This window comes from Xyrauchen texanus, chromosome 31, assembly GCF_025860055.1.
Source record: "Xyrauchen texanus isolate HMW12.3.18 chromosome 31, RBS_HiC_50CHRs, whole genome shotgun sequence".
Classification (NCBI taxonomy): domain Eukaryota; kingdom Metazoa; phylum Chordata; class Actinopteri; order Cypriniformes; family Catostomidae; genus Xyrauchen; species Xyrauchen texanus.
In genome coordinates this window covers 11999267-12023073 of record NC_068306.1, presented here as the reverse complement: position 1 = coordinate 12023073, position 23807 = coordinate 11999267, and the positions used below count along the sequence as shown (strand labels likewise).

At 37.0% G+C, this 23807-nt stretch overlaps 1 protein-coding gene across 1 annotated transcript in view; it reads left to right on the top strand.

The window, feature by feature from the left end:
• Window positions 1–23807, top strand: part of LOC127624592 (whirlin-like) — a 123558-nt gene that overhangs the window by 42496 nt on the left and 57255 nt on the right. The window contains exon 2 of the mRNA XM_052099376.1: window positions 15850–16071. Within this exon, the coding sequence (XP_051955336.1) occupies window positions 15850–16071 (222 nt within the window). The remainder of the gene's footprint in view (window positions 1–15849; window positions 16072–23807) is intronic.

Below are 23807 nucleotides of genomic sequence, written 5' to 3'. Positions count from 1 at the left end.
AGCTTCCCCTTTGGGAAGATGCAGGTGGAGTTAATTTTACACACAGATGACCACTGAACATACCAGAGAAAGCAGCCTGATGCAGTGTAGATCAAAACCACTGGCAACACTTTATCTATATCTACTCTCCTGAGACACACACACACAAACAAATAAACACAAACTCTGAATTCATGTACCTCCTCAGAGGATACTGAAAATCACGTTAATTTAGTAAAAAAAACATCAAAAACAACAAATGTAAGAAAAAAGAAAGATTGAGAGAAAGACAACATGCTGGCAGGAACAAACCCATAGGTAAAGTAATGCTTACAGTAAAGGATGTAACCTTTTAAAGCTGCAGAGTAAAGGGGAAACCGGGGCTAGTTGTCACAAGGTCCCAAAAGTTGAATTACAGAAATGTGTGTTTTCTCACGTCCAGCTGAACGTTTTATATGATGTTTTCAAACACCCAAAATGAGAATATTTTTTTAATTATTAAATTGTTATATTTTTATCATTTGTTTCCTTTTAACCTGTTGATACGCAATCGCCTGCATGCGGTAGTGACGTCACTGCTTAAATTTAATATATAATTAAAGGTGGGGTATGTGATTTGCAAAACGGCCGGCAGATTTTGAAAATACACAACTCATAAGGTCCTACCTTCTCTCCTCCAACACTGGTCCTGACTCCACCCATTCGAAAAACATGGACGCGCAATCATGCACGGCGAAAACTCAGATGCTTGAGAGCGAGCCAGGCTAGCATAGGTTGGAGTTTCTGCATGGCGTCACCATTTACCTGCTAAGACCGTCAACATGGCACAACATTCAGCGTTAAGTTGCACCAGATATTATTAACATTCAACAGTCACATAAATCATTAGTATTGTTAGAAAATTGATGTTTTTGAAATGTAAATATATATTGTATAAATATAAAATATATAAAAATATATTGGGCGTCCTGGTTGTCACCGAAGTTTATGGCTAAATATAGGGCTGACCGATATAGCGTTATCAGATGAGATTGTTATGCGCATCTCGTCAGTAAAGCACATAACATAAAGTGCATTCATTGATTAGTAAATCGCCATCAGCTGCTTTCAGATGGAGCGGTATACTACACAGAGCCGTAGTTCACTAACAAGCTGGGCCGTGATAATGAAGGGTAAATTGCCCAGCTTGTCAGTGATGAACTACAGCTCTGTGTAGTAAATGGCGCTTCATCTGAAAGCAGCTGATGACGAACGGATTCTGCAGCGCCAGGGTGGTGGGGGAGGGGGCATGAGTACGACCGTTTGATTGACACATTTTCTGTCCAATGATTCTAGATGGTCTTGAAAATGATCGGCTGGAGTTTTTCGAGTCCTGCCCGTTCCACAGATGATTAAATTGCTTAATTTTCATTTCAGTGCTTCTAATTTACGGCCAGTAAGTGGGTTAGGAATAGGATTTCAAGTTATTTTGAAAAAATGGTCAAAAAAGAAAATCACATACCCCACCTTTAACCGTCTATAAGTGTAATTAATGTTAACAAATTATGCATCTTTTCAAAGGTCTAAGGGTTCAACATTGATATCCGATCTCTGTTTTACGATAGCAATGCTCCAGAAACAGCAATTCTGTTATTTGTGCAGGAGTACAAATGAAAACATGCAATATCAAAACGGGACTTCATACCTTTGTTTTGAAAACGCGATCTCCAGATGAATCCAGTTTGCCACACTTGGGTCAATTGTCGATGACAAGCGTTCACTGAAAAACATCCAATAGCACTTTTTGTCCATCAAAGTGATAAATCTGAGAAATATTGATATATTCTCCATTGTTTACATGAGATCTCGCCTGAAAGAATTAACCTTCGTCATCGTTCTTCAACAAACTATGCAATCTGAGCAGCATTCATGTTGTAAAACTGTATATTATCTTATATATTAAGTGTCTCCAAAGTCTATTTTTAAAAATGTGGCATAGTTTCATTCATAATAGCTGAGCAGTGCAGTCAGATTTTGTGTCGTCTTGAAAGGCGGAGCCTTAATTTTACTCTATATGCTTCCAGCGATTTTACAGGAAAAAAGCTTGCAGGAACCTCATTTTTTGTTAGATTACCTTCAAATTTAAAACTTAACTTCTTGTGGCTTTGAGAACATTGTATTTCTGGGTTGTCTTGACACTTTTATTATTGTTTTTAGATTATAAAAACATGTTCAGCACAAAATATGTCCATTACTATAAACTTCAGCTTCTCTAATTTAAAAAATAACAACATATATTAATTCTGAGAACATGGAAAATAAAGCCCAACGTGTCTTCTTTCAAAAGATACTACAACTGTGTCCATACTCCAAAGGGTCCAGTAAATACAACCATTTAAGTTCCGGTATGTCATTTTCATGGTTTGAGCTCAAAAAGGGGTGTGTATCAACAGGTTAAAATCGGAGGAAAAACACAAGCATGCAAGTTATTAACTTTGATAGTACTTGGTGTAAAATCAAAAAGAGAATACATGTTATTGGCTATCACTGCTACAAATAGCTTACTTACAGTAGCTACACATTAAATTATAGGACACATTATGTATTTTGACATAAATAAAATACACACGTTAGCTTTCAAGCACAAATACAGAGAGTCTCAGGACAAAGGGCTGTGAGTGAGTGATTTAATCAGTTTATTAGGCCTGAAGATGTATGCAGATTAGCATTATAATCACACATAGCAAATTCATAACTATTTCCAGTGAATTTTTTTTCCCAGCCACAGAAGTGTTTTATAACAGATTTTTGCTCCCCAGAGAGCTGTTTCGACCCTCAAGAAGCACAATTTTGAAATATTGGGCTGCTCAAGGCAGAGTTCCCGCAATGATAAACACTTGCAGCCTGATTCATGCTATTTCTTTTGATTTAAGTGTTATCAAAATCAGTGCTATTCCTTCTCTCTTCTCCTCTACTCCCCATCTTATTAGAAAGAATAGTGATTAACTGCACTTTTTTTTTTAAATACAAAAAAAGTCCCCTGCCTCTCTGATCCCACTTTAAACCCTGTAGAGGAGATGAATGGTTTTGTGCCCAGGGTCAACAGTGCTTCCCATCTAGCCATTCACACACACAGTTTGTTCCCAGGGTCACTCTTTATCTTCCAGACCACAAATGATGAACTCGGGTAACCTGCACAGTGGTGGCTGGAGAACAAGGAGGTGAACCTAACTGTGGAAACCTGTCAAGATTGTTCTAAACTGCAGAGAGTGAGGCGTGCTCTTATGAGATTATCAAGCAAAGCATTTTAAAAATACAAGGAAAGCTGTCTTAAGGGAATATTCTTGGTTCAATACAAGTTAAGCTCAATCGACAGCATTTGTGGCATAATGTCGATGACAACAAAAATATATTTATACTTGTCTCTCCTTTTCTTAAAAAAAAAGCTTAAATCTGGGTTACAGTAACGCAGTTACAGTGGAAGTGATTGGGGCCAATCCATAAATGTTAAAATACTCAGTGTTTAAAAGTATAGCCACAAGACGTAAACAATATGTACTTTTATGAATATTCTTCACTAAGAATGAATTGCGGCCAGTAAAGGTCTGCTGTTTTTTTGCATGTGCTCTCTGCGCTGGTTTAGCGCCCGATTCACTGAAGAAATGATGCAGATCAGGCAGCGGCGCGAACGAGCCCACAAAATCGCTGCTGAGCACAATTTGCCTGCGTAATTCTGACCTTGTGCTGCAGATCACCGTATTTGACACACAATCTACCGGAACTGTACAGAATCACTGTGATCCCGACACCTCATCTCTTAAAGATGCTGAATGTGCACTTAACGACACCATGCATCCGGATATATGCCAAGTTATAACTAAATTTTCTCCATCATTTGATGATTATTTCATTAATTACTGCTGATATGTTTGGTTGAAAATGTTCAGAAACATCTCTTTTAAATCAAATACATTTTACCGCCTTCTTTCATTTGGAGTTAATAGCGCAATCTGTGATTGAAGCGCAATCTACAATTAGTCTAATTTACATAGAAAGGAGGCGTGTTTGCGCTGAAAGGAATGACAATGAGTTCATTTAAATATTCAAGACGCAGCGCAATTTTAGTACTGTTTAAGACTGCTAAAATAGATTGCAGGTGGTAAGGGAATAAGACGCAGGTTTTTGCATTGAAATACCATGTGCAAAAGTGGTGCAACTGTTTAGTGAATCTGCCCCTATGTGTGTTAACAAGACTGTAGTGTGATAAAATTGCTTACTAACCTTATCTGTGTAGTTATATTACATTTTACAACCTTATTGCCACAATGATGTAACAAAACCCTAAAAGACAGTCAAAATTACTATTTAAAAACAGCTCAAGTTTTGCAAAAATTTTTACAGAAGAATTAATATAAGTGCTTTGATAAAACAAACTTAACAGTTCTGCCTTTAAATCCACCAAACATGGGACCCATTCACTTCCATTGTGCCTCATCCAAGTGCCTCACTGTAACTTCGATTTTTGCTTTTTTTAAAGCAAAGGAGGGACAAGTCAAAATGAATTTTTGTGGTAATCAACATTATGCACTCAAAAAATATTTTAGCCTATTTTCAAGATGTATCCATTTCAATTTAATAGCAAATTTCCATAAAATGTAATTGAATAGTCTTGAAGAAAATGTAATAAATAAAACTTGCATTTTTTTAAGATTTGTACATTTTATTTTGATAAAGAGTAGGCAATTCAATTAGATGGAAATTTGTTTATTTAATAAACAATTTATTCAGATTTAATTCAGATTTAATTGAAATGGGTACATCTTGAAAATAGGCTAAAATATTTTTTGGAGTGTGCCACAAATGCTGTCCATTGAGCTTATGACCCGGAATATTCCTTTAACGGAACAGTTCACCCAAAACAATTCCATGGGAAACAAAAGGAAAAATGTTGAACGCTCACCCTGTTTTATCTGTATAGTTTCAAGACTTTAGCGACCAAGTGCTGTCAAACTCCAAAAATGTAAAAATAAAAGAAACACCATAAAAGTAGTCCACATTACTCGTGTTCTATATTCTGAGTACATCCCGACCCATACTATAGCTTTGTGCGAGAAACAAACCCACATTTTTGAAGTCGTAATTCAAGGAAAATCTTGCCCTCCACTGTAGTTGACATTTGCACTTCTCCATATTCAAACATGAAATCTAATGGTATTTCCCATTATTGACTTCAAACCTATGAATATAAAATTTGGGAGCTACTGTGGAGAGGAAGATTATCTTCCATGGAAGACATAAAATCATACAGGTGTGGAACAATATTACGGTTCCTAAATGATGACAGAATTATAATTTTTGGTTCAATTCTCCCTTTAAATGGGAGTCTCGATAATAGTACGAGATAACAAAATCATGCAAGTTGGCTCATACAAAAATACAAGACATTTACTCCCACAGGAAATGGGAATATAAAAGCCAAAGAACCAATGAAACAATGTTATTATGATTTTTCCTAAGTTTATTCTGAAACCTAAACCTAACCATGACTTTAATAGGAAAATAACTTGTGTACCATGGAAGAAAGAGAACATCAGGTTTGGAACAATACGAGGGAAGCGTATTACAGGTTATTGACATACAGTTCAGAACATCAGTCATTTGTATTTCCTAAATAAATATGGAATAAGTAACCAAATTTGTTCACTGATGTTTCCTTAAAATAAAGTGGCAAGTTAAAATTGTATTGATTTAAAATTCTGTTTGTTGATTGGTTGGACTCATTGGGCTAAAAAAGAATACATCATTTTGCAAGAGCGTATGCCAATACGATTTTGCCATTTTGTTTAAACGATTACAAGTTATTTTGAGACTGCTTGAGACTACCAATGACTTTGCCATGCCATCTCTCACGGGCATGGGCGCCTGGATATTATTTTCCATATTCCTTTCTCTCTATCTCTCTGTTTCGAGGCAGAGAGAAAATTAGATATCATTCCATAACCAAATGTATAATACATCACTGCCAGTGGCCACATTTGACAAGACAATAATATGATCCCTGAAAATAAATCTTATTTATGTTTGGCCAAAAGGACTAAATTCCCTGGTCAAATGACACTGTTTTCTAGTCATTAAGTTTGGATCTCTGAGCTTGTGGAAGGAAGATTTTGTTTCTCGTACAATATAAATGTTAATATAAATGCATTCTGTTTTAAGTGCTTTTATGTTTTGTATACAGGTTGTATAAAGGTCATGTGTTTTAATGCAGTTTGTCTGTAATCTTGTGACTGTGTTGTTTTGTTTGTTTGAGGTCCCTGTAAGTCGTAGAACATATCACCTAGCATGAAAGCACTGCTGGTGCCTGGATGAAGTTGATTGCAGGAGACACTGCAGCAAAGATGCACAGCACAGAATTCTACTTCACCTCAACCACTAGAACTGCTACATTCCACTATACTGTTTCTGCACCATAAACATAGAGCACTGGTGATTATTTCCATCCTGTGACATCTAAACACTTTTACTATAGTGAATGACTTGCAAGATGACACATTTATAAGCTGGTGCAAATGCAATCAAATTGCGCCATAGCTCAACTGATAGAGCGCTGCACTTGCGATACAAAGGGCAGGGGTATGAGTCCTGAAGAGCCTGTGAATTAACATGTTAGCCAAAAGGCTCATAGAAGCTTCACAAAACTGTGGTTGCTTCAGAAGTTTTTCATGTCACATTTGCTTTTTATGACACTATCGGTTAGGTTTAGGTGTGAAGTTTAGGGTTGAGTGGTAGGTTTTGTTGATGTAAATCTTGATAGACCATTAACCTTCAAAGCCTCATCTGTCTGGGAGAATGTTTAACTCGCATTTAACGCCTCTTTTAGCGCTCTTGGTGGATGTTTCACATCAGAACTGCTGCAATACATATAATGAGCAAAATAATAGAATTTTTGCAAAAATGATTCCACACTCACACAGTTTCCATGAGATCAGGCTTGATTTTATGGTTAGGGTTTTATGTGGAACATGTTTTAGCTGAATATCCAAGCTGTTACTGTAAAACCAAAGCACCATAAGGGCATAAAAGTTGTCTATACGACTAGTGTACTATATTCCAAGTCTTCTGAAGCCGTACGATTGCTTTGCCTGAGCAACCAAGCAAAATTTAAGAAATTATTTACAGAAAAAGCTCTCAAATCTTATTCACAATTGTGCACAAACCTGATGCCTCAAGATACATCTCACCAGGTTGGACATCAGTGAAATCAAAAGTCACAGATTCTCACATTTCACATGACTGATCACTACACAGTAGGTTTGAAAGTGTCAAATGGGTTTGGAATGACATTAGGATGAGTAAATGATGACTGAATTTTCAACATGGTCTCATAGAATGAACGTTACTCTATATATATTTTTGCAAACTGACTTTTATGATGGCTTTCTACATTTCGCTGCAGTTTCCTGTTTAAATGAACACTAGAGGCACTGTGCATTTTAATCATAGTCACAAATCATGAGTACAATTGTTGATTATGACTTTAGAAAAACATATTTTCACTCAGCCCCCCATATTATGATATCAAATGATTACTTTAACACATGATTTGAAAAACAATATATTTACATACACACTTAGTCTTACATTGTTAGCTTGCTTGGTAGTTCACCTGATATAGTGTTGGACTTTGGACTCAGCAGACTACAGTTTGAGTCCAGTCAAAGACGCACAAAAGTAAAAATTACATTGAAGCGTATCAGAATGACGGTTGCTTCAGTTTCATTTCGAATTTGCATTTCAAAACACTATCGATTAGGACTAGGTGTTGGTTAAGGGTCTGTTTTGTTAAACACTCATTTATCTTTTCGGACACCATTGGTTAGGTTTAGGGTAAAGTTCTAGGTTAGGGAGGTACATTTTACTTCTTTACAAACTAATTTCACTCGGTTTTGGTGCCCCCTGCTGGACATTTCACTTGGAAACTGCAACCAATCATGTAATGAAGCACGTAATTTCAATTTTGCAAAAACATTGCAATTCTAATGTATATTTTATCAGACCAGGCTTGAATTTCTATTTTTGGGAACTATTAATTTAAGGATAGGTTGAGGAATGTGATCGGTTGATGGGAATGTAGGCTGAAAGGATTAGTTAAACATAAAACCAGATTACTTAAAAATTTTGTATGCAGAAGGTATGATTTTGGGGGCATAAATGTGAAAGCATGCATTCTGCTTGATTTTCTTTTGCTTATTTGTGCTTTGACGTGCTTAATATTTGCATGCATTTGAGAGTTTGATTCAGAACATTTTTGCACATTTGTGGAGAGTATTAGCATGTTTATCCTGTCTCCTGTCAGCTTTGATTCAGCTGAAGTAATTCAGCCTGACATAGACGTCCTCAACAAGCCCAGATAGATGACTTTGTTGTTTGTTGGTTCTACATTTGTTTGGCCCACCATACATCGTCTGTTATTGTTGTTTGCAAAACCGCTCAAAGGATCCTCTCATGTTTCAGTAAAAAGTGAAAATGATTCCCCTGATTCGAGCACAAACTCAGCCCTTAAGTCAAGCGCTGTCTCTCTCCCTCTTTTGTCCCTTTTCCATCTCTCTTGTCAACCACCATAGTGGCAACTCCTGCTAAATAACTTATAAATAAAAATGAGAGATGAGACAAGAAGTTGGAAAGCAGAGAGGAGTAATAGATGGAAAGAAGGATTCGTTAAGAGGATGAACGGTTTGCTGTAGCAACTCACCGTTGTCTGAACGATCCCTCAAGCAAACATGCCACAGCTCTGGCCAGGAATGTTGAAGGATGTCAGTGGTGTCCAGAGCTGTCAAACTATATCATACTTTACTGCCAACAGCACCTGTCATTCTTCAACTAATGTTTCTACAGTTTGGCATTTTACTGCTTAATTTTAAGCATTGTTTGGTAAAATTTAGCGATGGACTGTTGAAATCGTTGGGCTTTCTTGCTCTTGTGCTCAGAGTTTAAGGGACAGAAAGAGAGAATGTCTTGTTATTGTGTTAGGACAAGAGATTTTGCTTATGCACTAATGCCTCAAGGTAGTGCAGAACTCAGTAATGGGCAGCACAGGCAGATGGTCTGTATGGATGCTAAAATAGAGAGACTGAAGGAGTCAGACTCTTCTGTTAATGTTTACACAGAAGTGACCAATTATTGTTATATGCTTATATTAACTCACAAATAAGATCTCTTTATGGCACCTACACACTATCATTTATTCTGTGTCAGATAACTGTGCAAATCCAATGATTTCAAAGGGGATGGCATTGCAATGATGTAGATGGAAAATGAAAGGTTTGTGCAAGTGACACTCCTTAAAAGAATGTCTGGGTTCAATAGAAGTTAAACTCAATAGACAACTATTGTGGCATAATTAACAACAACAAAAATGACTCATTCCTCTCTTACAAAGAAGAAAAAACAAGAATCATGGATAAGGTAAGGCACTTATATTGGAGTTACTGGGGCTAGTCCATTGGGAGGTACAAGGGCTTGTCCATAAACTTTAAAATACACACCATGTTAAAAAGTATAGGCTCAAGACATAATCTTTATAAGTGTTAAAGGAATAGTTCATCCAAAAAATTTACATTTTCTCGTCATTTACTCACCCTTATGCCATCCTAGACGTGTGTGACTTTCTTACATCTGCTTAACTAAAATTAAGGTTTTTAGAAGAATTGATCAGCTCTTTTGGGCCATACCATGCAAGCGAATAAGTGCCAAATTTTGAGGCTCCAAAAATCACATAAATCAGCATAAAAGTAATCCGTAAGACTCCAGTGGTGAAATCTATATCTTCTGAAGTGATATGATAGGTTTGGATGAGAAAAAGTTCACATTCACCTTCTTCTTGTGATTTTGGTGATTCACATTCTTCATGCCTACCGCCCTTTGCTGGGCAGGGAGAAGAAATTCTAGCAAAAAAGGACTAAATAATTGATCTGTTTCTCACCCACACCAATTATATCACTTCTGAAAATATGGATTAAAACACTGAAGTCCTATGGATTACTTTTAAGAATCAAATCAGTGGCATTGAGTAACCCAGGATTATAAAAGGGATTATGAAAATAATTATAAACTAATCCCCTTTAAAAAATGTAAGGTTAAACGTGGCCTAAACCTGGGGTATATAAAGTCATTAATATGCCTTAATGACATTAAATGAAGCAAATAGACTTTTGCTTGCTTCTCAGATTTTTCTCCAGAGAAACAGACCCTAGTAATTTCACATTTGTCTCCTCTAGAGTCCTCTTCAACAATGTCACAAACTGTGCTCAGAACTGCCAAGAGACTGTAGTGAAGTCTGCAATCAAAAGTCAGAGATTTCATTATGAACTTTTTGCATTTAAAAATCTTTAAAAGCCTAATCATCTGAGCTATACTATCAAAAATTATAATTTTATAGCTCAATACCAGTTTCTCCATGGATTCACTAAAAATCAACACGCTTATGCAAAAAGGACTAGATGTTTCACAGGATAATCTAACAAAAACACATACAGTAGTTTCATGCACATGAGTATTTGTACCCTAAGAACTGACTGATCTTTGGTCCAACTGATTGTACCTTATTCATTGTTAAAGATTTTAGAACCATTGTCCTCCTGGTCTCCATCCAAAACCATTCAATCACATGCAAATGTCTCCTGCACAATTCCTGCTCATCTGTGTAATCACATTCTGAACACACACCAGACCCAATTACCCTTTGTGATCATCTAATTGGCCCCTTTTTGTTATGCTAATTCAAAGCAATGATTACAGATTGTCTGTTTATGTATGCATGCTGCACTTTTGTGGCAGCTGGTCAGTACACACTCAGAGTCACAAGCTCATACATTTATGGCTTGATTTCTCATTCTGCGCTCAGATGCTTTATTGGTCCCACTGGCAACAACAATAAATAAACAGAATGCTCAGCTTTGAGTAAATGTATGTGTTCCCTGCTGAAAAGACCAGCTTAGATAAGCATGAATTTCCATGCTGGCCCAGCCTGAGATTAGCTGGTGGACCAGGCCCTATTTACTTTCTAAATACAGAGTCCTGCGGCTGATTGCATTCAATTGTTTTATACTAGTCTTACAAGTTTGTAGTCTAAAATTTTGGTCTAGTCAGTTGCATAAAAACTTTGATTGGTATAATATAAGACCAAAATGTACAGTAGTTCTACATACCCCTAGGCTGATTTTCATTGACATTCTGTTGCCATAGAAAATAACTGTCAGTAAATCTTTTCAGCGAAGGAACGTTTTTGTGTTGAGTGCCCATTGTTGCCTATTGGGTGTTTCTCAATGCTAAGAATGCAGAGAACAGATTTGCATTCTTATGAAAACCAGTCTTGTCAAGCAACCTATTAAGAATGAACTCAGAAGGACAGGAGGACATAACATTTATTGCGAGCTTTGAGATGTCCTGCAATCTTCCTGTTGTGCAAATAACCATCACAGCACATTTGAATCCAGTGAGAGAACTACTGGCATTATCACAAAAAGTGATAACATTATCATCATAACAACAGTGAGGTTTTGACTAATGATGCGTTAATGAATAAAGTCTGGAAACACACATTTCCTCCATGTGTTTCTTACTTTATTAAAATGACGATGAGGAAAACGAAAGCTTATGGAGTATGATGACTCTCATGAGTCGTCAGAATGTCGCAAGCTTACAGTGGAAAACGTTTGAGGGAAAACAACAATGAATGTCCATCATCTACCACCGCATACCGTACAGCTATGACTTCGGGTTAATGCCCACAAGTCACCATCCGATGCATCCTCGATATTTGGCTTGATCAATAACACCTTGTAATTTTATGCATTTTTTTAATTTCTTTTTTATCAATGTTCAGACAATACAAAGCAAAAAATCCTGAATAAAAAATGGGGGAATTTAAAAATAATACATTCAAATTTAAAATAGATCAACTTTAGAGGATTGCAATATATAAAAAATAGGAAGAGCTGCAAACAGACAATGTTTTCACAGCTTTTTTTGTTCTTGGACAATTCAACCAATGTAAGGTATTGCTCAAATTCTTTGAAAAAAAAAACAACAAGAGCTAGAGCTTGAATACTTTGATTTATGAATGTGGAACTTAGCAAGCAGCAGAAGCAAACTGATAATATAATTTTTTATAGATTGGTCAAGGTCCACAAAGGCTAATATCCCATCCTCCCAAAACACTTTTAATAATCTTGAAATATTTGCCAAAGCTTTTTTGTAAATGGACAGTGCCAAAAAAAGATTAACAACCATTTCAGCAGATCCACCACACAAAAAAAGCAATTGTAACAAATATTATTCTTATATTTTCTCATTAAATGTTTTGCAAGGTAACACTTCCTTCTCCCTGCCCAGTAGGGGGCGGTATGCATAAAGAATGTGAATCACCAAAAACAAAAGAAGAAGAATGTGAAGGTGATCTGTTTCTCACACACCTATCATATCACTTCTGAAGATATGGATTTAACCTCTGGAGTCTTATGGATTACATTTATGTTGACTTGTGTGATTTTTCACTTGCATTGTATGGACCAAAAGAGATGAGAAATTCTTCTAAAATCTTTATTTGAGTTCAGCATATGAAAGAAAGTCATACACATCTGGCATGGCATAAGGGTGAGTAAATAATGTGAGAATTTACATTTTTGGGTGAACTATTCCTTTATTTATGCACAATGCATCAGTACATGTTATTTTAAAGAAAAATGGTTTGGCTTTGTAATCTTTCATCCAAATGAAATAACTCGCACTGCTTCTGATACAACTTTCATGTTTAGCTATAGGCATGTGGGCTATTTGATAATAAGACCCACTTGTTTTAACAAATTGGCATCATGGGATCACTCACTTTACACAATCCAATCAATTTCTGGTAAAAATCAAATTAAGTCCTGCTTTTCTCAATGAGAAAAAAATAACTTTTTTTCTCATTGAATTACTTTGTTTCTCTTGGAATTATGTCACATTATAGAAGTAAATCAGTTGTGAATGCTTTTTCTTGTTGATTGTGTTCAAGGTGGGGTTTCCAGCATTTATCAAGTCTCTTTGCAGTATAAAACTTTCATTCCATTACATCCATTTGTTCTTGCTTGGAGCTATTCCTTGACGCATTTTCACACATTGCATTATTTGTTTTCTGAAGGTGACACAATCATATGCCTTTCTTTTCTTTTTTCATTTCTTTTGTTTGGTTTACTTTTCTTTTCTTTCTGTCTGTCTTTCTGTCCTTCCTCCCTCTTTCTTTCTTTCTTTCTTTCCATCTACCTTTCTCTCTCCTCCACATTATTCCATATACCACTCATTTGTTGACACACTCCATCAGGAAGTGTCACCGTCAGCACTTTAGAGCAGCGATGGTGCATTAAGATCCTCACTGCCAGGCGATCTTTTATTAGTATTCACAGCAAGGACTGAGCTGTTTTTACCTTCTCTTCTCATCTCTTAACCTCCTCCTCTCCCTCTCTTTTATCCTCTTATACTCTTATATTTTTCATTTTCTGGTCATTCCCATCTGTTTGCATTTTATTTGTTTTTGCTCTAAATTCCTCTTTCCCAAAGAACAACTTGTCATTTACTTAAATAACAAAAAACAAATCCCAGCATAGGCAAGAGACAAAACCAAATGCTTACGGACCAGATTAACTGCAGGGGAATAAATCCCAACTTTGAGCTTTGAAGCATTTTTTCCGGATTAACGATGAAGAGCCTTATTGTTGTTTCTTTCTAGTGGACGTTTTTTGGAAGATGAGTCACAAATAAGCAGTTTTATTTTGTTACACTTCAAATCTGGACCAATGTGTTTTGGCACTCAATAAAAATTCAGCAGAACTAGGTCAGAGATACCAAACAGAATGTACGCCCGGGGACCGAAACTGCCTAACCATTTCTGAAATGCACAGGAGGGAACAGGGAAGTATAAGCTGCATGGGAAGTAGAAGGTGGGCTTACAAACCATGAGACTGAATCCCATCCACAATTTATTGAAATGAAATTTGAGACCCCAGTCTAGAAACTAGTGAACAAAAAATATATGAAATTGACTGTTCTTTGAAAATGTTTATAAAACTAACATAGAAATCTATTACCAAGAGATATTTGAATGATTGATTGATTGATATACATGGATATTTAAGACTTGTGACAAAATACTGTGACTTTGCAACATAGCCCTCTCTCTTAAATACTTTCATCTTTTACTTATCCTTTTCTGAGCTGAAATATTTTCAGTTGATCTTTCTAGATTGCAAAATGCTGGGCAAAAAACAGAGAGACAAAGATGTCCATCTGGTGCATGTTTACATAGAAAAACAATTGAAAAACATCACTGATCAATGCAAAAGCACATTCAGTATGAATGACCCCTTAGAATCAGTAAATAAACGCTTGACTGTGACATAAATTCTGTGATTCTAGAATCGAGCTCCTTTCCGAAAACTTTCCTTTGCATTACAGCAAAGCTCAAGCTTAAAAAGTCTCCTACACTGTCTTTAGCTGCTCCGTCACGACAACTGGCATGCATCATTTATTCGGCAAATCAATAATCAGCACTTGAGCGTATGATACATTGTTTCACACAATTGTGACTCTATGTTAAAACATGTATGCAGAGTTTGTAGCATGAAAAATCTGTGTAAACAATCTTTATTTGCTGCTTTGATGGTGGCTTCTACACAGGGTAAAAATCAGTCTACATAGGCAAATTTAACCATTATGATTTGGTTCATATCGCTGTTAAGGGGGTCCTGCATTGGGTCCATAGGGGCTGCTGGGAGTCCCGTATGCCAGTGAGCGAATTAATGTGGGATGTGAAGTTTAATGCCAGCATAGTGTGTGTGTGTGTGTGTGTGTGTGTGTGTGTGTGTGTGTGTGTGTTTTAGAAGTGAGAACTGTGTCATTTCACACTCAGCAGAATTCGTGGTGTCCCGTAGTGCGAGTGCTACTACACTTGATCTGCCGAGTGATCGTAAGCATAGCAGGCGATCAGTGGCCAATGAGGCGCACACCACAGGGGCTTTCAGTTCATCGCCACGTTCCATTGTTAGTTGTATGGTGTCACAGTGGAGTTCCGCCCATGTGAGTGTTTATTTGTTTTCTCTGAGCTTCTGGTATGTGTGCATGGTCGATGGAGCACTTTATCATATGGAGTGGAAAAGTTAACATTTTCGCACAAGTACCTCAACGTTCCTATAACTTTCTCTATGTCCAATCACATAACATACACAGTAGACTGAGGTTATGTTCAGAATAGCATATTTAATTACCAAACTATGCTTAATTGTTTTGTAGTTTATTTGCAACTAAAAAAGTGACTCTGTGAAGCTCGTTAAATATAACAAAACAACATAAAACCATTAATTCACTGTATTCAAAGTCTTCCAAATGTGTGACGAACAGAACGAAATGTAATTTGTGATTCACACGCAAATCAATTAATTAATAAAACACTCTAATATGACTGCTATGTTCAAATCTAATCAAATCTCATTATTTCTTATCACATCTCATGACCAACTGTGTGATATGACATATACATATATAAACAATATTACAACCAGAGAGGTTCCTTTAAGAGATTTTAATAAATAAAAAATATAGATGAAAAAGACACAATTTTCCACCTCCCGCCTTACAAGCTGAATAAAACATTACAATATAGTGAGGTCATGTTAAAACAAATATAGCATACTGCTGTTTGGTATGTTTATTGTAGACTAATACAGACTGTTTACAGAGGTTTATGTTTTTGTAATTGTAGGCAGGATAGATTGTATAATGCTCAGCATACTGTAAGTAGTAATCCAATACTCCATGCCGAACATAGCCTGATTGTAACTTTCTTAAACTCTCTCGTAGGTCCTGAAGGGCAGTAAAAAGCTTTCCATGTCAGTCCAGTCTGTGGGCCGGATCCCAGGCGGTTATGTCACAAATCATGTCTACACCTGGGTGGATCCGCAGGGCCGCAGTGTGTCCCCGCCCCCTGACCTTTTGGTAGAGCATCGCAGTGCCACCCTGCGCAGATCCAACAGTCAGGGCCGCAGTCACATGCAGCTTCTGCAGGATGGCGATGAGAAAAAGGTGAGGAAAAAGTTCAGGCCATGTTTGTTGTAAATGTGCACTCTATAACTTCTGTGAAATGATTTGTATGGGATTAAAGTTACTTAAAGTTTTTAAGTAAACTTTATATCCTTAAAGGTATATTCTGTCTTATTTTCAACTTAATAGACATGCTATCGATTACCACAAGGAACATTTTTGACTCATCACTCAGTGCATAAAAATGAACTTCAAGCGTATTTACAGTAATAGGCTTTCAATTGAAACCAGGTGTCAAAGGGATAGTTCACCCAAAAATGAAAATTCTCTCATCATTTACTCACCCTCATGCCATCCCAGATGTTCATTACTTTCTTATGCGTAACACAAACCAAGAATTTTAGAAGTAAATCTCATCTCTGTAGGGCCATACATTGCAAGTGAATGTTGGCCAGAACTTTAAAAAGAACATAAAGGCAGCATAAAAGTAATCCATATGATTTCAGTGCATGTCTTCTGAAGAAATCTAATCAGTTTTGGGTGAGAACAGACCAAAGTTTCAAAAACTCCTTTTTCACTTTAAGGTCTCTATTTTAAGAGCACAAAGTGATATGCTATGCCATAAAATGTAAGCGCAAAGTTTGTGGGCATGGCCATGAAATTTTGGTATTTTTGCACAAGTACGTGCTAAGTCTAGGCACAAGTGGGTTTGGCGAAATCACACGTGCAATGCACTAATGGGCTGGGTCCAGTAATGGCAGTCTCTGCATATTATTACATAGTCCATTCAGCACCAGCGATATAAAAAAAGACAGCACATTCATAAACAGTTGGTGGTGTAAATGGATTGTATGCAATGAATTAGAAGCATAGAAAATGATGTTCTTTTGTGTATTAACTGCGTGCTTGATGAATGTCAGGCATATTTCTATAACAGTGGCACCCTTCATTTATACACATGGAAAATATGGTTTTCACCAGAATTTGGATGTAGGCTCCATAAAATTATAAAGAATATAAGTATTATTAATTATTTTCATCTGCTGACACACAAACCATGGCTAGTAAGAGTGATTGTATCGGCACACACTTCGCTTCTACAGTACCTGTGGATTTGTATTTAGAAAAATTACATTCCTTTATTGAAACATGACTAAATGAAAAAAAAATTATATTTCTAAATTCAAATTACACTTCAAATGAAACAAAAATGTAATCAAAATAACGACGTGTTCAAAAAATCTAAATCCAAACATTTTATCCTCTCCCAACTTATTCCACCGGACAATTATGCAGTGACTTTAAAATCACTCACCGACAACAGGTGGAAAAATACCAAGACAAATAAGATCATAAATTCAATTGAAAATATAAACATAATAATAATAATAGTTGAAAAATAAACCATGACCTATAGATATTTTAACACAGATATCAGGATTTTTTTGTTTCATAAAACAACTACAGCACTGATTGTCAGGGACATTATTTGATGTTACACTATATTTTAAGAGTTTGGACATGAAAAACTGTATTAAACAGGCATGAGCTGAAAGATTGTAAAACCGATTTTATAACACCATTGTCAGTCTAACATTTGATATACACTCACCTAAAGGATTATTAGGAACACCTGTTCAATTTCTCATTAATGCAATTATCTAATCAACCAATCACATGGCAGTTGCTTCAATGCATTTAGGGGTGTGGTCCTGGTCAAGACAATCTCCTGAACTCCAAACTGAATGTCAGAATGGGAGAGAAAGGTGATTTAAGCAATTTTGAGCGTGGCATGGTTGTTGGTGCCAGACGGGCCGGTCCGAGTATTTCACAATCTGCTCAGTTACTGGGATTTTCACGCACAACCATTTCTACGGTTTACAAAGAATGGTGTGAAAAGGAAAAACATCCAGTATGCGGCAGTCCTGTGGGCTGAAAATGCCTTGTTGATGCTAGAGGTCAGAGGAGAATGGGCCGACTGATTCAAGCTGATAGAAGAGCAACTTTGCCTGAAATAACCACTCGTTACAACCGAGGTATGCAGCAAAGCATTTGTGAAGCCACAACATGCACAACCTTGAGGCGGATGGGCTACAACAGCAGAAGACCCCACCAGGTACCACTCATCTCCACTACAAATAGGAAAAAGAGGCTACAATTTGCAAGAGCTCACCAAAATTGGACAGTTGAAGACTGGAAAAATGTTGCCTGGTCTGATGAGTCTCGATTTCTGTTGAGACATTCAGATGGTAGAGTCAGAATTTGGCGTAAACAGAATGAGAACATGGATCCATCATGCCTTGTTACCACTGTGCAGGCTGGTGGTGGTGGTGTAATGATGTGAAGGATGTTTTCTTGACACACTTTAGGCCCCTTAGTGCCAATTGGGCATCGTTTAAATGCCACGGCCTACCTGAGCATTGTTTCTGACCATGTCCATCCCTTTATGGCCACCATGTACCCATCCTCTGATGGCTACTTCCAGCAGGATAATGCACCATGTCACAAAGCTTGAATCATTTCAAATTGGTTTCTTGAACATGACAATGAGTTCACTGTACTAAAATGGCCCCCACAGTCACCATATCTCAACCCAATAGAGCATCTTTGGGATGTAGTGGAACGGGAGCTTCATGCCCTGGATGTGCATCCCACAAATCTCCATCAACTGCAAGATGCTATCCTATCAATATGGGCCAACATTTCTAAAGAATGCTTTCAGCACCTTGTTGAAACAATGTCACGTAGAATTAAGGCAGTTCTGAAGGCGAAAGGGGGTCAAACACAGTATTAGTATGGTGTTCCTAATAATCCTTAAGGTGAGTGTAGTTTAAGTATTATTGTTATACTTTCGGAACAGTTTGATAGATGCGCATGCCCGCTCGCATGCTAGGCTTCAATTGTTAGTGCTTTGACTCAGTGAAAGTGACATAGTTGTTCAAAAACTGTATGGATGGAGTACTTCGATAATTAGCATATGTTCCCTCCCAGGTCATGATGAACAGTTTAGCTCTTAAAGAAAATGCTAAAGAGAGTTTAAACACTCGATGTAAAAGTTTGCATTGTTTACAGCTCATCAGCTTTAATTAATGGTTGTCGATTTTCAGCTCTTGTGAAATTTAAGAGCTCTTCTTCAGTATAGGTTGAGTGTGTCATTATTATGGAGATGAGATTTCACTGGTGCATAAGAGCTGTTGCAGATGAAGAATTAGCCTTGTCTGCCATGATACACAGCATATGGCGTTATTTCCGTAAACCAAGGCTCTTTGTCTTGCCTATGCCATCTGATTATAATCTCTTTGACATCAGCGTGCTATTGGATTGCTGCCCTTTTCTATAAGTCATAATTTATCTACTGTCACTCTCACACATCTATGGGCTAATCTATTTTAGATCATCTCCGGTAGCTAATGGGTAGTATCGTATTTTTGGGGGGTTTAGACAAGGATTTATAAACTACAGCCAGTTGCTGGATTAGTTTTATGAGTTCTCACTTGGGACATTTTTCCAATTGACTGGTAAGAATTTGGTGATATTTGGATTTGATTAGTTGACGAAAGTGGAGTTGATATAGTTGCCATGGTCATTGTGATTCCGCCAAGTGAAATATGTCCCTTAATCGACACCTTTTTTACACACCTGTCTCTGCATGCATTTGCTAAACAACTTACATTACCATGTAATGTAGGAATTTTGGCTCATTTGTTGCTATGTTCAAGTGATGTCATACAACCTATCTTTAAAATCTGATTGGTTGATATAAATGTTGTACCACCATCATCAATGATGTTGATCCAGGAACATGTCCTACTTGGCAAAATTACGGTCACTGGTTTGGGGTATTTGCGTACAGATCTGGTATGGTAACCAATACAAACTTTTGGTTTGAATCCCTCAGAAAACAACAACCCACCATCTGTAGTTACTCTACTGCAAATCACTTTGGATAAAATTACTTGTTAGTACTAGAAGTAACAAGATTAGTGTGTGTATGTATGGGTTCATTTTGTGTGTGTGTCTTCTATTTGCATGTTATAACAATCTTACTGGTAAACATATAAACCCTTGACGGAGGTGCATTTCCATTTTGAACAATACCGTCTATTAGAGGTGAATACAAACCAGAGGATTAGCATGTTGGTCTTCTTTTAATCAGGCAATTATTGAATATGTATGAAACATTAAGCGGCACCCAATACATCAGTCTATTCCCCAGAGTCTCCATCAGACCTGAACGAAACTGAGATGTCTGGAGTTGGACGCAAGTGCTCCGTTATGAATTTTAAACCATATAAATTAAATAAATATATAAGTAAATGAAGGGTAAGGAAAATCATTTTGTTTGCACCTTATTTTCTATTTGCCTAGGGTCCTATGAACGCTCACTGTTGGTTGGACAAATTAACCAATCAATCACTCTACACTTGTTTTAGACCACAGAAAACAAATTGAATCCATTTTGCCTCCTTTTAAATGTGAGAACCTTCTCGTCTCTTTGAAAACTTTTAGTAGGTTTATATCATTACAGTCTTCAGCAAGGGGTCAGGGTTTAGCTGGTTAGCATGGTATAGGCTGATAGGCGCCATAGCTATGCCATCTGGACACAAAAAGGATCATTCTCCATTGATGGTCATTCAAAAAATTTTGTGTATTGTGACAAAAATGTTGTGCAGGCAACATTAAAATAAAAATACTTGCCTACATTTCACAGTACAAGGACGGGTTCTGTTTTCTGAAATAGTTTTGCATTTCCTCGCAATAAGTTTTGTCTTCCCTCGCAATTATTTTGGGTTCCCTGGCAATCACATTGTTATGGAAATTAACCATGGCTTTGCTACAATAACCATGCAACTATGGTGATTGTAGTAAAACCACACTAATCAGAAAATGTACCATGGTTTTACTACAGTAACAATATTACTGTAGCATAGTACATTTTTGGTTCATCTACATGCTTTTAAAAATTATTTCTACAAAAAAAAAATTAAAAAATAATAATACATTATTATTACCACATTTATGGTTACTTCTGTATAAGCAACGTTAATGTTCATAAGGACATGTTTTTTCTTTCTTTCTTTCCTTTTTATTTATTTGTATTTATATTATTTTGGTATGAATCACTGATTTTAAAAAACATAATATTTGTACCACATATCTACCTGGCTGTTACTATAGTAAAACTGTAGTAACCATGTTTTTGGTTTTCCTCTATTTTTACCACGGTTTTACTACAAAGTCCATGGTTGAACTATGATTACAGTAGTAAAACCATGACCACAAAATGTACCGTGGCTTTACTACAAATGCAGTAGTTCAACTGTGGTAACTGTAGTAAAACGTTGGTCAAAGGGATAGTTCACCAAAAATGAAAATTCTCTCATCAGTTACTCACCTTCATGATATCCCAGGTGTGCATGACTTTCTTTTTTCAGCAGAACACATTTTAAGAAAAATATCTCAGCTCAGTAGGTCCTTAAAATGCAAGTGGATGTTAATCCGACATTAGAAGCTCCAAAAATCACAGACAGTCAGCATAAAATTCATCCATACGACTCCAGCGGTTAAATTAATGTTTTCTTAAACAAAGACCAATATTTTATGTAACCTTCCGGTAAGCTTCACGAGAGTTTACGTGGTCTCTCGTGTGACGTCTTGGCATTGCCATGTATGGACGTAATCTCACGTTCTCCTCTTGGCTGAGACATCCAGGATAAGCACACAAATGCACCATGGTGAGTAAAGAAACTGATAACTACAGATCTAAACTAAAACCATTGAAGCTTCTGTATAGCGTTCCTCCTACTCAGTTGTAAACAGTGCTGCTCTTCTGGTTGTGTCCCACATGTGTCAGATCTCATGTCTCACATGCCACCGTGATTACATCACACTCGCATACCGCTGCTTACCGGAAGCGATGGATTATAGTTAAAAAGTAATACATTTTAAATATTTATCTTTTTCACACCAAAAGTGATCGTGTCACTTAAAGAGACATTAATTTAAGCGCTGGAGTCGTATCAATGACGTTTATGCTGACTATCTGTGATTGTTGGAGCTTCAAAAGTCTGATCACCATCTACTTGTATTTTAAGGACCTACTGAGCTGAGATATTTTTCTTCAAATGTGTTCTACTGAAGAAAGAAAGTCATACACACCTGGGATATCATGAGGTGAGTCAATGATTTAAATTTTTTGGCTGAGCTAACCCTTTAATTTTTTTAAGGGATCGAGAAGCTATTGCTATTGCGAGGCAATGCAAAATGTATTGAGAGGGAACGCACCACGTATTATGAGAAAATGCAAACTATTGCAAGGGAGCGCGCAAAACCTTTTGTGAGACACTGCAAAACTTTTGCGAGGTACCATAAAATTATTTCAGAAAATACACTACCTCCCCGTAAGTGGTTCCATCGTTTTGTCAGTGCTATTTTACTTATTTATTTTTGGTTGTCTCTTTTCATTTCACAACCAAGGATAGTCATAAGTGAAAGGTTTGGGACTGCGTGTTTTCAAAGTGATTTGTCAAATAGATTTTCCAGCTTTGGTGACTGGCTCAAAGACTACTGCTGTTCACATAGACCAGTCGAGCAGCTTCCATTGATATAAATGGGAATGCTAACAGATAGCTCTCTCCAAGTATTATAGACCTTTTTGGTCCTTATCATCTCCTCCAAATTTGCCCAAGCACTGTAACTCATCCCACTATATTGTCCTGTGTTCTCATCTGTGTGCCAAATTTTGTTAAATGGGATTATAGGGAAAGTTTTATGAGCTGTTCACCTAGGTGTAAATCTCCCTAGGCTATTGGGGAGCGTGCGCTCTCCCTCTGCCCAGCAGACGGTGGATGCATTACAGAGGAAGCAAGGGCACAAGTGTAGCATGCCAACTTCATCAGTACTGCTCAGCGCAGCAAAAATCTCCGTCTTGATTTATAGCCCATTTGCTCACTCTCACATCTCGGCAAAGCAATTTGCAGGGTAATTCTGATAAATTCCAGGGTAAAGAACAAAAGTTACAGTAAGCATGGAAAGCTCTGTTGGAAGCCAAAATCTATTTAGCCACCAGGGTGCTTTTTACAAAGAGGAACATTCACATTGCATTTATAAATGTGTGCCATTATGAACAACGACACACACAGAAATGCTGTATTGCCCTACACATCCTTTCAGGGATGGCTAGTGCTAACTTTGTCAGCAGCGTGTTAGTGGGTGGAAGGTGCTTTTTGGTGGGTGCTGGTGTTTGGACGAGATGCTGCTCTGCTGCATTGATCTCCCACAGTGCACAGGCGCTCTAGTTACGCTGTGGGCAGAACAGTGTGATTGGCTCTGTGGGGATTCCTGGATGCATTGTAATCACAAGAGTGCAGGGGGAGTCACATTAGTTCTTCTGCTGGTTTATTACAATCACTTTTAAGTATGGATGTACAGGGTGTAAGAGGCATAATGGTTGTTAGAGTCAGAAATTATAGTTGTGAGGCAATAATAGCTGCTCTTTGTTTGAGAGGCAAATTTTAATAACACGTTTTGTGTGTGCGTTGTGATTGAGAAATATTTTAATATCCATGTTGCTGTAATTTTTCAGCTATTTGTGGCATGGTTTGGGACTTTTATGTTTGTGTATGTGTACAAAAGATAATCTAAAGCTATGCCTTTAAATTTGCACTAGATTTTTATTTTCTAGATTTTTAACCCCTATTGAATAACAGGAAATGAGACCAGAGTAAAATATCCAACATCAGCTTATAAATATCCAATATCAACAGATGCTGACACAT